Source organism: Capricornis sumatraensis, chromosome 4 (genome assembly GCF_032405125.1).
Source record: "Capricornis sumatraensis isolate serow.1 chromosome 4, serow.2, whole genome shotgun sequence".
Classification (NCBI taxonomy): domain Eukaryota; kingdom Metazoa; phylum Chordata; class Mammalia; order Artiodactyla; family Bovidae; genus Capricornis; species Capricornis sumatraensis.
In genome coordinates this window covers 83,086,157-83,100,315 of record NC_091072.1, presented here as the reverse complement: position 1 = coordinate 83,100,315, position 14,159 = coordinate 83,086,157, and the positions used below count along the sequence as shown (strand labels likewise).

The window sequence follows — 14,159 nt, the reverse complement described above, 5'->3', positions numbered from 1 at the left end:
TCAATAAACATTTATTGAATATGTTCTACATGCCAGACAAGGGGCTATTCTGTACTGCCCCCAAAAGGGGAGACAGGCAAGTAAAAACAGCAACAATAATCCTTTCACTACACCTTACAATTCTTAGAGAAATAAATAGAAACTTAATGAGATACAAAGATGGATAATAAAAGCATCTGTAAGAACAGAAGATAGACTTTGAGAGAAAACTAAAGGATATTGTAACAAGAAACTAGAGTAAGAGCTAGTACTCAACGTATGTTTAATTTAAAGAGATGCTAACTACGATTGTTTCTATTGCAACAAACTACATGTAATAAAAATAAAGAATAATTTAATGACCCAGAGAATGTTAAAATACTGGAATGGCAGTATTCATTTCTGCACAATATATGGGAAGAGCATATCGAGAAGAACAATCATCCTTTTACTTGACATCAGGGTTCTAGACCTTTAGATCCCTTTTAATCCTGTAATTAAAAAGGAAATTGTTGAAAAAGTATATATGGCATTCCAAAACCAGATATGACTTTTGTATTACCCACCCACTGTCCTAACTGGTTATCCTGGAGTATAAGGAGCTGTGTGAATACTTCTGATCATTTCCAGGATTCACACATATTGATATTTCTAAAATTATAAATTACTGAAAGTGATTTAAAATATTTTTATGTCATAATGGTTAGGCATTTATTTCATTTACTTTGTGCATGTACATGTTCTTAAGTCTATTTTTGCATTTCTAGACCACCCTCTTGATTCTCTAATGACAGGCTGGCTATATTCACATTTTTAATCAATTTTGATTTTCCCTTCATTCTGTCAAAAAAGTTTAGGTGGATGAAAAGAAATTTAAAAACAGCAACTTTGGTTGTTGGTTAAATTACAGAGATAGAGACCTTCTCCAGACCTGGAAAACTCTCAGATTCAGGATAATCCAAATCTCAACAATCTTATATTAAAAAGATTAATCTTGATTTTTCATGCAGCTCCTGGTACATGTTGGATATATAATAGACACTCAAGTTAATGACATTTTAAAAATCTTTCCCAAGTCATTGTAGAGCAAATTTAGGTTCTGCTCAACATTTCTTTTCCAATTCTACATTTTATTACTTCTTAAAAAAAGATATCCTTTGAGGGACAAGGTAAATTCTATACCTTTTCAGAGTGAAGTTCAAAGACTTTTTTTACATAAATTTCACTTTATAAAGGTCTGCATAATCTAACTTAATCCTGATAACAACTATATGAAATAGATGTTATTTTATTCTTTAAAAAAAAAAGGAACCTGAAATTTAGAGAAGTTCATTAACCACATGGCTAATAATGAAGATCCATAATTCAAATGGAAACCTTTGAGGATCCAAAGTATGTATTTGTTTTTTTCCCTTATACCTTGCTATCTCATTATGAACAAATAAATGCTAAACTAAGTGATGCAGATTAAAAGCAAAAAGGAAAAAAAGATATTACATGGAAATCTCTCAGACTGGTCTTAAGGAATAAGACAAATTAAATTTACAATCAAAGAAATAGAAATCAGATTAGTTGCAGAGCACAAAAAATCAGAAATTCACACTGAAAGTGAAAATCATTCTCTCCTCTTGTTGGCCTCTAGGGAAATGTCTTCATTTTTCACAAGCCACTTCCTAGAGACCTTGCTGGACTGGAGGAAAAAGTTGGAAGACTATGTTGTCAGTTGGAGCAAAAAATTTTCATTTTGTGTTCACCCAGACCAGCAAATACGGAAAAAGGGTAGGGCAAGGGGGAAGATGAAAGAGTAAAGTGATTCTTTTCATGCTCAAAGAAACTCAGCTGTAGGCAAAAAGATTAGGAAAAAAGTGGCAGTGGAAAATAAATGGTAACACTTTAATGCAGGAGACCCCAGTTCAATTCCTGGGCTGGGAAGATCCCCTGGAGAAGGGAACAGGTACCCACTCCAGTATTGTGGCCTGGAGAATTCCATGTACTGTATAGTCCATGGGGTCGCAAAGAGTCGGACACAACTAAACAGCTCTCACTTTCACTTTTCACTCCCAAATAATCCCAGAATTCAGCTAGTTTATTTCTGCCCACAAAGGAGGGAGAGTAGGAAGAGGCAGAGTGGGGATGGGAGAAAGGAATATCCTATGGGCCAGCCTTATAATTCTCCCTGGTTATATCTACAGGAACTGTCTATTCCCGTTAATAGATTACAATCTATTATTATTTACTGTCAGTGAAATTAAAAGTCTAGATTTGTAGGGAAATTTAGTCCCGGGGAAAATAAGAATTAAAACAGTCATGCCATCTGGACCCAGATTCCTCAAAATTGAAAGATGAAAATAAAGAATTCTGATACCATTACACTTCAGAAGTACAGTGGTTAGTTGAAAAATAAAGTCAGAATTCTTATCTATATTCCTTTCTATATAGAAATTACATCCTAAACAGTCCTATGTTTTTCTTTTTTAAAAAATATTAATAGGTTTCATATGTTGAAATGGTTTTTTTCTCATTTCTGTATTTTAAATAAAGTTTAAAAATTCTTTTTGTTCTAATTAAGTGGCCCTTACATTATTTACCTTATCGTATATTGAAAACATCATAGTCTTTCATATATCTCTTATTAAAGACAAAAGCTCTCTCTCCGACCTAAGTCCAGATCACTCAGTTCTTTAATTTTGAAACCAGCCTACTTTCCTGTTTAATGCTCTCACTACATTTTTGTCCTTTAGGAGTCGTCTCCCCAACTGGTTTTATAACAGTATCCCAACTTTAAACACAGGCTAACCTCATTGTTAGTCTGAATTAAAGCAGTGAGAGTAATACACATGAAGAAGTTTAAATTAACAGATCTTGGTACCCAGTTTAGCTTCTGAATTCTCTTATAAGAGTTGATGAAAATATGAAGATGAAATAGTAACTTTCATTCACATCCCCTACTTCTAGGTAAATCAGCAGATCCAGGTTTCCCGGGATGTTAACTGAAGACCTGCCAAACTTGTGTTATTTCCACTCCACAGGAATTTCAGTTGGATGCATTTTACTGGATACTTGCCCTGAAAATTTCACATTGGGGCTTATCCTCACAACTAAAATTAAGCAGCTTTTTTGAGATTTTTTAAGTATTACTATTTAGCCTTATTTACAGAAGAGATTTGAGGAACTTTGGACTGCAAGGAGATCCAACCAGTCCATTCTGAAGGAGATCAGCCCTGGGATTTCTTTGGAAGGACTGATGCTAAAGCTGAAACTCCAGTACCTTGGCCACCTCATGCGAAGAGTTGACTCATTGGAAAAGACTCTGATGCTGGGAGGGATTAGGGGTAGGAGAAGCGGACGACAGAGGATGAGATGGCTGGATGGCATCACTGACTCGATGGATGTGAGTTTGAGTGAACTCTGGGAGTTGGTAATGGACAGGGAGGCCTGGCGTGCTGCAATTCATGGGGTGGCAAAGAGTCGGACACGACTGAGCGACTGAACTGAACTGAACTGTACTGAAGAGATTTGAGGAACTTTAGAACACAATGAAAAAGGTTAAGTAGATAAAAATTGGAATCTAGAAAAATATAGTTGGATCAAAAATAACATCAGAATACAAATACACAGATGATTGAGTTCTAATTATTAAAAGTAGGCCTGATTTTAATCTGAGATTTGTCACAAATAAAGCAAACACTGAAAACAGTCAGTGATTTGCATTGTTCATAAGAAACATGCAAATTGATTTCTCAGGTTGAAGTAAAGCTCTTCCTGAAACAGGTCTGAACAAAATTTCTAATTTAGATTCTGAGAAATGTAATGTTTCCTCAATATCCTCACAAAAAGGCAACAGGAGATCTCATTCAATGGTTTACTGACTTTTAAACATTAGAACAGGAAAATAATAATCTCACATTACATGGCTTAAGGTCTAACTTTTGAAAATTCAAGCTAGGGTGATGAAATGGTAGCTGGCTAAAGTTACTGGTTAACACCCAACATTATCAGCTGCAAGTATAAGGTGAGATCCTAATTTCAATGTGGACTCACAGTGGGCAAGCCTGAATTTTCTAGGAAAGGAAAGTGGCAAGCACTCCCTCTTCTCTGTTACTTCTATGTATGTATTTTTAGTATGAGAGTTCCACATCATAGTCCTCTTTGAAACCAACCCCCAGACCAATGCCTAGCACACAAATATAATCAATAAATGTTCACTGAATTGAATACCAACATAAAGAAAATCAAGATCAGGAAAATACTGGAAGTAGTAATAAAACAGCTATTATAGTCTACAACTTTCACTGAAGGAGGGGAGAGAAATCACCACCAAAAAGCAATTCAGAACATGAAACATGTCCCAGAGAACTGAAAGCTTTCAGAGCTCTACTTGATTTTTCTAGTACATATGGACCTGGTCTTATCATGACATTTCATATGCTCCAGAATTGGCCCATTCCGCACAGGCAGGAATACCTGCACTGGCTCAATACAAAGCCATATTAAAAAGTGCAACATTTAGATTATCCAGGCTAGCAGGGCTGTGCATTCAAGACAGTAAAGTGTTCATATAATTCAAGGTAAATGTTCTCTATGACGCTTCTAAAAGTGAACTGGTTTTGAAAAAAATCATTTTATAGCTATTACACATATTGCTGCTCTAGTAAACACAACTGCAACAATGACTGCATCACTATGAAGATGACTTATCATGTTTTAAATTTTTTTCTAAGGCAAGAGACTTCCCAAGACAAATTCTTCTGTTTGTTCTCTTTCTCCCTTCCTAGTGATTCTTCTCTGCTGTCATCAACTGCATTCCAGTGTCCCATTTTCTAATTTCTCCTAATATTTTTGCTTATTCTCTTTCTGCCTCCCTCATTTTTTCCCATTTCTACACTTCCTTGTCTTGGTTATTAAGGGACCTTCTTTTTCATCACCCTCAATAGCCAGGGAACGTTTTTTTCCTTCTGCTTTCACAAAATGATCAGTCATGTCGTGTAGTCTGTAACCTTTGCTGTCTCCTGATTCTGCTCACTATTTTGTCACTGATGACATTTTCTACAGTTTTTCTACATTTCAGTTGTTGTTCCAGACACCTGAAGGTGCCTATGGTTGAAGAGGGGAGCCAGTGCTAAGTCAAAGTATTACTCTGTGATTATCGTTAACACACACATTCACTGTTTTCACTTAATTTTCAAAGTACAGTACAGAAGTTTTTATTAATGGCCCAGTTCCTACTTCAAGTCTTTAAAAGATTTAAGGAAAGAGATAAGTGGCAGACCAAGGAAACAGGTAAAATAAGACTGTCAGTGGAAATTAAAAATTCTGGACCACTCAGCATAAATGCATATACTATGAATAAACTACAATATTGTCAGGCAATGAGGACTTTGTCTAAAAAAATGGTAATAAATAGGTCAACTTAGAAAAGCTGAGGTCTTTTCTTTTTAAATGTTTTCACTTTGTCTATAATCACTATAATTTTAGGAAGCATTTAATAAAAATAAAACCTTTAAGTTATTAAGTCAACTATTTCTGTGTAATATAAAAGGTTTTAAGAATATGTATTCTTGTATGCCTCAAATTATATCTTCACTCTTACTTATATCAAAATAAGCTAATAAACTCTGAAAAACATCCAAATGCTCTTTTTGTGTAGAATTTGGCTAAAAGAATCCACTATTAAAACCACAAGGTAAGTTGATGAAACAGAGCTAAATATATACCTTAAGCCCAGGCTCTGAATCTTTTTGCATACTTGAACATTAGAGATAAGTATTTATAGAATTGGGGTCTGTCTCCTGGTTTGGAAGTGTATTTGAGGTAGGGTGAAACAAAGGCAGATAAACGTAACTATAATTAACGAAAGGAAAACAAAATGTCAAAGTAGCCAACTCAACTCATTTCTCGTCTCATAATGCATATCATCAAGTTCTTTAATTATAGAAAGATAGCTCATCTGGGATCAGAGCAAACATCTGGTGTAAAAATTCAGTTTAACCTGTAGAACACAATTCCTTTCAGTCATCCAAGAAGGCATGGAAATAATTTTTTGTTACAAAAAAACCCAAAAAGCATTATGTTTTGGTAAATGGGATTTTACCTATAAAGACAATAAAGGCTCACCTTTACTGAGCATTGGGTATATATCAGGTAATATATTAAGAACTGTATATGGATTGACATTTAATCCAACAACACTACGAGCTAGACATGATTATCATTATCCCTGTATACCAGAGGGGAAATGACCTGGAGTGACTCACTCAAGCTAACTTAGGTTCTACAAGAGATTAAAATGCCAGACACCAGTTAGCACTCTTCATTTCCATGCTGCAGTGTCTCCTTACTATTTACAAAGATGACTATGCTCCGTTCAGGTAAAATCCCATCTTCTGTCCGATTATTCTCTCTTGCAGTCCATTTAAAATACATCTAGAAAGTATTTGATCATCATGAGAAGACCCAGTACCTCCAAAGAGTAGTTCTAACTTAAATATTATATTTTCCCTATTACAGTTAATACTTGCAATTTTTACTATGTCTAAAAAATGAATATATATGCATATATAAAAAACATTTGAAACATGAAAAATAATAAAATTTTAAAATTTCATGTTTTAAAAGAACATACCAGTTATTTGGGGTTCCACTGGAAGTATCTTAAAAACAAAATTCTTCCACTTAACAACACTAAAGGATGAGGTATATAAATGTTTTAATCACAGACTTTTACTGTATGCAATTAACTGTATTTCACAACTTGCATCTTACAAAAAGACAGTACCATAGTGCCTTGTAAAAAGTACTGCAATTAAACAAAAAGTTACATTACCACATGAAACCACCAAATATCACAACTGTCAGAATCTACAGTTTCCTTTCTTCAAATGCTATCATGATGTTTTTATGTGATATTTTGTATCCACATTATGATTTCAAGTTCATTTATAGTTCAAAAGTCTCCTACAGGTAAATATGTATTAAACAAATGGCTAAGAGAAAGCAGGAGACCCTAGAATTTAAGAAGTACTGTGTGGTTTCTAAGTTGGATCTTTAAAGACAACATAAAACACTTTTATTAGTTGCAAACAAAAATGCAAAATCTGTAGTCATAAAAATATTTTATTGGTAAATTTACATAATAGTAAGTGGGGCTGTAAATATTTTTTTAATTTTAGGATATTGATAAATGCATAAACTGGCAAGTGTCTCTGAAAATAGGGCACTATAATTTTTATAAGAATTGTTATATTTAATAAAGAGGCCAATTAAGCTGATTGAATATTAGTTATTTCCTGGTTCTGTGCAACAGTTCCCATTTGTGTATTAATTAGATTCATACTCCTATGACCCTGGATAAGTCTGGGGCAAGGAAACAGTGATAAAACTATTATTAAGTTAAAGCTTTTCCAAAATTGCAGCTCTTAAAATTAGTTTTTCTATTCTGTTTTCGTCAAATGCTTATAATTACTTGAATTTTAATGTTCTATACAATACAGAAAATACCAGTGTTCAATGACAATAGCACTAAACCTGAATTATAAAGCTACATAATCAATGTTTTACTGTTTACTAGTCTGCTAGTAAACATTACAATGAATGTTTTGAAAGATTAGCAAACCCCCCCAAAACAGATAAAACCTAAAACATAATTCAGAAACAATAATTTAGTAAAATGTGTCAAAAACATTGGCAATGGTTCATACAAAGTCTTTATTTAATAACAATCTTCCTATTTAACCACACCAAGTACCAGCAGGTGTATTTAAGAGGATAACCATTAAGAAAATTCTGTTGCAGCAATAGTTGATTAAGTTGATCTTTGACTTGTATACATATAACTATTTGTTTCACAATTCTCAAATAATACATATTTAGGCAGCTTGCACTATGTTATAAAAATTTAAATTCATTACATGCCAATAGTAGAGAATTCAAGAATTATGTGTTAGAATTCACTAAACTAAAAGTGAAAATAGACTTACCAATAACACTGCATAATGAATAACTCAACCACATTTTCATGGCAGCTTTAACTGTGGAGACCTAAACATTAAGTCTGGAAATGTTTGGTAGGCACAGATTGCAATTAAAATCTAAGAATTCTAACAAATTTCTATTTTAATTAAAACACAAATCATGGATTGTGCATGAATATGTATGTCATGAAAATGTGGTACTTCTTGGCATAATCTGTGTATTTGCATGGTATGAGAGAAGTGACGGAAACTGGAGAAAATAGACTTTAATGAGATTCTCCATTCAGTGATGAGGCTTCTCCTCTGGGTGAAGATGACCTGGACATTCCCCTCTCTGTGTTATCAGAGCTGGAGCCACTCTGACTGTGTTGATCTGCAGAGGCAGCACTAGATGCAGGCGGTGACTTCGTTTTCTCCTTAAAGTCTGTAATAATGACTGTCAGATCTCCCACGGTAACTTCCAAATGTTGAGCACTACTCCGATCCACATTTTTCAATCTTGGCCTAAACACAAAAGATGATAAAATTTTTAACTAGCTTTTCTCTGTACCAAGTCTCTGAGCATGCAATGCATATTAAATTAAGTAAAAATGACAAAATAAGCACATCTATCTTTAAAGCTCTATATTCATGTGTAACTAAATGCAAAAATATAATTAAATGCTTGAAATCATTAACATTAATCAAGCCAATCATTCATGAATCTTCCTCAACATGACAAAAAACACTGGGAGTAATGGTCTCCTACTTGTGCTTTTCTAGCTTTATCTTAATTTTGCAGACAGCTTATCAATTTTACTACAGTAAAGATTTTACAACAGCAGTCACAGCTGCATCACAGAGGAAGCTGACAGCAGCTAAGGCCGAGTCAGATGGAGGGCTGCCACTCCACTGATGCGCACTTACAATAAGGGCATCATGACTGTCTGTTCTGCCAGGACTCACGACCCTTCTGATTGGTTAGAATTCATGCAAATATCTGTTCAGTATTGTGAATATCACTCCTGGCTTTATGAGTGAAAAAGAAATAGTTCAAACACAAATGTCTTTTAATCTAGTAAAACAAAAACAAAAAACAGAAAGTGTCCTCACACTTAAGCCTGTATTTGTGGCCTCCATATTTAATTTCTAATATCTTCAACTTGAAAAAATACTTTCATGACATAGTAAAACAGATGAAATCTTTTATTTCTATATATTTCATATTCTACTTTAAATATCAGTGTTAAAAGACAGTATTAAATGGTTAATTATATTATTTCAAAAGTACCATTAAAACACTCTTCAAATTTACCTGGTTTTCTTATGACTGTTCTTTTTGCTAGTTGTTTCCTTTTCACTTTTTTCTTTTTCTACTTTATCTTTTTTCTCTTTCTTTGACTGTGTAGGGGGTACAAACTGCTGAGTAACCTGCTGTGCAACCAACTGGGAGACAGGTCGAGGTTTCCTGTGTACATGTTAAAAACAAAGGGTTTTTTCTTACTATAATTTAAGAACATGATTTTTTATGAGAATACCTCAAATTATGAGAATAGATATATATTGTGATTTTCACATATAAAAATTTTTCATATGTAAGGTAATTCAGATGTGCAATTTAACAGATATATATGCATGTATATACACACACACACATACATTATTGTCTTTCCTAGTCAACAAAAATAGAACTATAATAATGGTTCAAAGTTACTGCCCAAGATATATAGTCAAACTATTAAAATGTAACTGTCACATAAATCAACATGAAAATTATTAAAAATGTATATCAAACTGTGCTCATGGGGAAGCAAACATATAAACAAACATGAAACTTTTAAATTAAACTTGAAAGTTTACACTGAAGTAAAATCTAAATGTATCCCTCCTCTCTCAGAGAAGGAAATATCTCACCATCTGTGACAGCGGCTATTCTTTTCTTTAAAAATCTTTCATTTATTCATTCAGTACATTTTCTCCTTATTGTTAAAGTCTTTAAGGTTCCTTACCTATCTAGCCACAATTTCACTGTGCTTTTTTGAACTTGGAGATCTTCCCAGTCTTTTGAGACTTGCCTAGCTTACTTATTAAAAATAAATAAATAAATGTATTGAGAACCTACTGCAAAACTGTACCGAGAGAGATGAAACGTTGCCTGACTACAGCCTTTGGTACCAGTTGTCACTCTATTAGCCCAGGGTCAAGGATCCCACCAACTTTATAGTACAGTGTGGGTGGCTGAGGTCAAGATTCAAAGCTAATAGTCTCTTAAAATGAGAAAGACTACTAACGAGGGGAAAAAAAGATGGGAGGAACAAAACAGGGAAAAATAAGATAAAAATAAATCATAACAGATGGTCTACAAACAACAGTAATCTATTGCCTGGAAAATCCTGACCCTATTTTGGTCAGCACAACTATTAAAAAAATTTTTTTCCTCTGTTCTTCTAAAACAAGACAAAATAGAAACCAAAGAGAAAATACTGCACAATCTAGCTTTCAAAGCTGCAAGGAGGAAGGAATCCTTTGAAGGAGGAAACAGGAAATGCAGTATATAAAACATCTTAATAGATGGATATTGAATTTTGTTTAGAACCAACGGAGTCTGAAGTACAGGTAGGATATCCAGGAAAGATGTCCAGAATACAGTTTAAAAAGTAGGGCTGACCCAGATACCAGGCAGGGTTAATGATACATATCAAGAGTTACATAGATGAAAATATTATTGGCTGAGCTTGTTCAGGAAATAATAAAAGAAAAAGTACTAAAGCACCGATTCTCAAATTTAAGGTACATCAGGATTACTAGAAAGTCTTGTTTAGCTTGCTTAGCTCTGCTCCCAGGGTTCTGAATCAGTAGGTCTCAGATGGAGCCTAAAATCTGCATTTTTAATAGCTTCCCAGTTAAGCAGAAGCCTCTGGTCCAGCCACCACACTTTGCAAAGAAGTGTGAAGGAGTGTAATATATTAACATTACTGCAGCAAAGAGTTTAAGATGGAGAGCAGGGAGCAGCAGAGAAATGAAAAAAAGATATGAAGGAACCTGATAATGCAAAGCCAAGGAGTCTGATTTACTCTTTAAAGATGGGAGATCACTGAAGAAATTCAGACTTGAATTTTACGAAAAGTACTGGCAGCAATATGGAAGAGAAAGGTACTACAGAGGCAGGGAAAGCTACTTTAACAGATCAGGCAAAAATAAAAAGGGCTTGAACTAAAAGGAAGAGGCCATGGGGTTATTTAAAGACAGAATGAATAAGCAGAATCAAGGGGACATGGTGACTACTTAAACATGCCTTTCTCACTTCTCAACCAACATAGTCCCTTAGCAAAACGTACAGAAACTCTTGCTTGTTCTCATGTAACCAGTATTCTGTGGATGAAATTAAACAAAAAAACAAGGTCTTAGATGTGAATAAATGCTATGGAAGAAAAAAAAAGTAAGGAATACAGAGAGTTTTAAGGAAGCAGTTGCAATTTTAATTTTACCATCAGTTTTCTCATCTAGAGTATAAACTCCACAGAGAAAGAGACGGTATCGGTTTTATATACCACTGGATAACTAGTACCTAGCATAGTATTGGAAAATACTAGATACCTAATATTTGTTGAAAAATGAATGAATGATAAAATCAGGTTTAATGAGGAAAGGTTTTTTGCATTTATTAAAAAATTTTAATTGGAAGACAACTACTTTACAATCAGCCATAAGTAAACATATGTTTCCTCCCTCTTGAACCTCCCTCCCACCCTTCACCCACAAAGATGTTTTTAAAGGAAAGGAATACTGTCTCTATGCTTATTCACAGGATCAACCACTCACTACATAGAAGCAAGCAAGCAGTGAAAGGCAAGAGCAGCAGGAATTAATTTCTCTTTTAATTATTCTAGGGTATGCAAAGAGAAAGAAAGTTCAAAGGTGTGGCAGGTTGTGAAAAGATTTGGTTAGACTAGTGCCTGGTGAACAATGAGTCACCTAAAATTGAGCGTCACTCCAAGCTATATAATGCAACTGAGGTGTAGTCATCATTTGTCTCCCAAGGTATTATGGGTGTCTGAATCTCTTCCTGCCATAACAAATGGAAGTTTGACAACTTCCTTTATTACAGTTTGTACTCTTACTCCCTTAAACCTAAAATTGAATACAAAATAAATTTATAAAAATTTTCAACTGAATTTCAATAAATTGAAAAATTTTAAAAATTCACATTCTAGAGTAGAAATCCTGATGTTTCCATCAATCAGTAAATTGACGTTGGTTATTTAGAGGCCATTATCATTAACTTCAGATACATAATCATGTATATTCTCTTTCTTTAGTGCTGTTTTTAAGCAAAACTGAATATTTTTCTAGGTTTTTCTGGATTCATTATTAACCTCAATACAGTATTTCCCTTAAGATGAAACTGTCTCAACCATGCATTCTCTGATCACGAAGTTTTTAGGAATGTAACTGCTGTGCTGTAGTTAGGTACTTAATATTTTTACAACGCTATCAATCACTCCTTCCCCATCAGTATCTGTCTCCAAGTTGGTACATGTTGCTTATGAGACACAGTTTCTCAATCACTCCCACTTTTACATAAGAAAGAAAGAAAGCTAATTCCCAACTTCATGAACCTTACAATAAAACTGCTGCCAAATCTTTTTCATAGTTAACAAGTTCTCTCTCCAGAATCTTTCTAGAACCACTTGCCCTTTTTATATGGCCCATAAATCTGAAAAGGAAAGCATATCAATCAGTAGAGAATGATTTTCTCCATAAAACCATGAGGTTGAGTTAAATAAATCAATATTTTAAAACAAGTTATGAATCTAGATTTCTTCCAACTGTCATATTCTGAGGTAAGAATAAAAATAATAAATGTATATTCTCCCACAAGGTGAAAACACCACAGAAAGACAGACTAGCTGGCCTGGTCAGGTGAAAGACTGGAACTCGGAGACAAGCTAGAAGACCATCACAACAAACTAGAAATGATGGTGCTGGTCATGTTGGGTTTGTGGATTTTATCAAATTTAAGAAAAGGTGTCCCTGGGGCAAGTGGAAATGTGAGACCAGTGTTTGCATAAGCAACCAGTAATTTGTATACTTGGCACTGTCTGTCTGTTAACTTTTTGTTAGTTTTTAAGCGCCAACAAATTTTCTATAGTTGCTCTCTTCTGCCTCAAAAAATATTATTTTTGTTTTCCAGTAGTTACATCTCTTTCTCTTTTAATCCTAGATTTTCCTAAATGTTTATTAATTTACTCTTTTATTCTTATTTTAATTAGATGGTTGATTTTCACTCAAAAATTACATCTTTGTTCCTCTTTTGTAGGATTATTTGGTCTGGTACAACTATGGATGAAAAGAAGCACAAAACATGTGTATACATGTAGCTTAACTACTGAACAAGCTTTCTGCTGCTCTCTAATGGCTGAATGAGTTTTAAAGATCCTTCAAAGAAGGCAGGACGAACACAGCTTCTGATGATCTCTTCAGCCCATCATAAACTGACCCACCTTCACCATGCTCTATTCAAAAGAAAGCTCTCCTATCTCTGGGGGTCTTAGGTTTAACTGTGATCCATTTTCTACTTAGTGAGAAAAATCTAAAGGAGAGCAGGGGATTTTAGAGGTGGGAGATAGATAGTTAGGATATAAGGGGAAGGGAATGTATAAGGTATGCCTTTTTTTATGTTCAGCAATTTATCATTCATGATTTTTGAAAATACACCTATAACCCTGAAGGTTCTATGATCAGGAGGATAAAAAGGTCACCCAGTTAGAAAAATAAGTGCTATCCAGACATATCTCAACTGTACTCTATTATTCACATATATCATGATTTGATGTAACTTGTAAAATATGGCTTTCCAAAATTTTGGGATCTCCATGTGTCCCTATGTATCCATCATAAATAGGTCAAGAGACTGTGTAAAGTTTGACAGGTCTCTTTTGCTTTCCTGTAACCTAAAAATTGATTTCCTGTACCATTAAAAAAAGAGGAGGGAACATTTCAACAAACATTTATGGATATTTCCTATTCCTCAGAACAAAGTACTTTCAGGAGCTGTTTGACTTTTCATGTGGGCAGGAGACTGGTTAATGGTGGCTTGATATATACCGTTTCTAACTACGTGTCTGCCCTCCACCCCAACCACCCTGCAACAAAAATTCTATGTGCTGAATATTACAAAATAAATATTTTAAGCTTGATTAACCTCATCACAAATTAGCTTTGTCAAGC

At 34.2% G+C, this 14,159-nt stretch overlaps 1 protein-coding gene across 2 annotated transcripts in view; it reads right to left on the bottom strand.

Moving 5' to 3' along the window:
* Positions 1 to 7,099: 7,099 nt before the first annotated feature.
* YAF2 (YY1 associated factor 2) overlaps positions 7,100 to 14,159 on the bottom strand; it is a 75,247-nt gene continuing 68,187 nt past the window's right edge. For both annotated transcript variants that reach the window (XM_068971152.1, XM_068971153.1), the window contains 2 exons: positions 9,244 to 9,396; positions 7,100 to 8,453 (listed from right to left, as the gene is read on the bottom strand). In XM_068971152.1, coding sequence (XP_068827253.1) covers positions 8,216 to 8,453; positions 9,244 to 9,396 — 391 coding nt within the window. In that variant the 3' untranslated portion in view covers positions 7,100 to 8,215. The remainder of the gene's footprint in view (positions 8,454 to 9,243; positions 9,397 to 14,159) is intronic.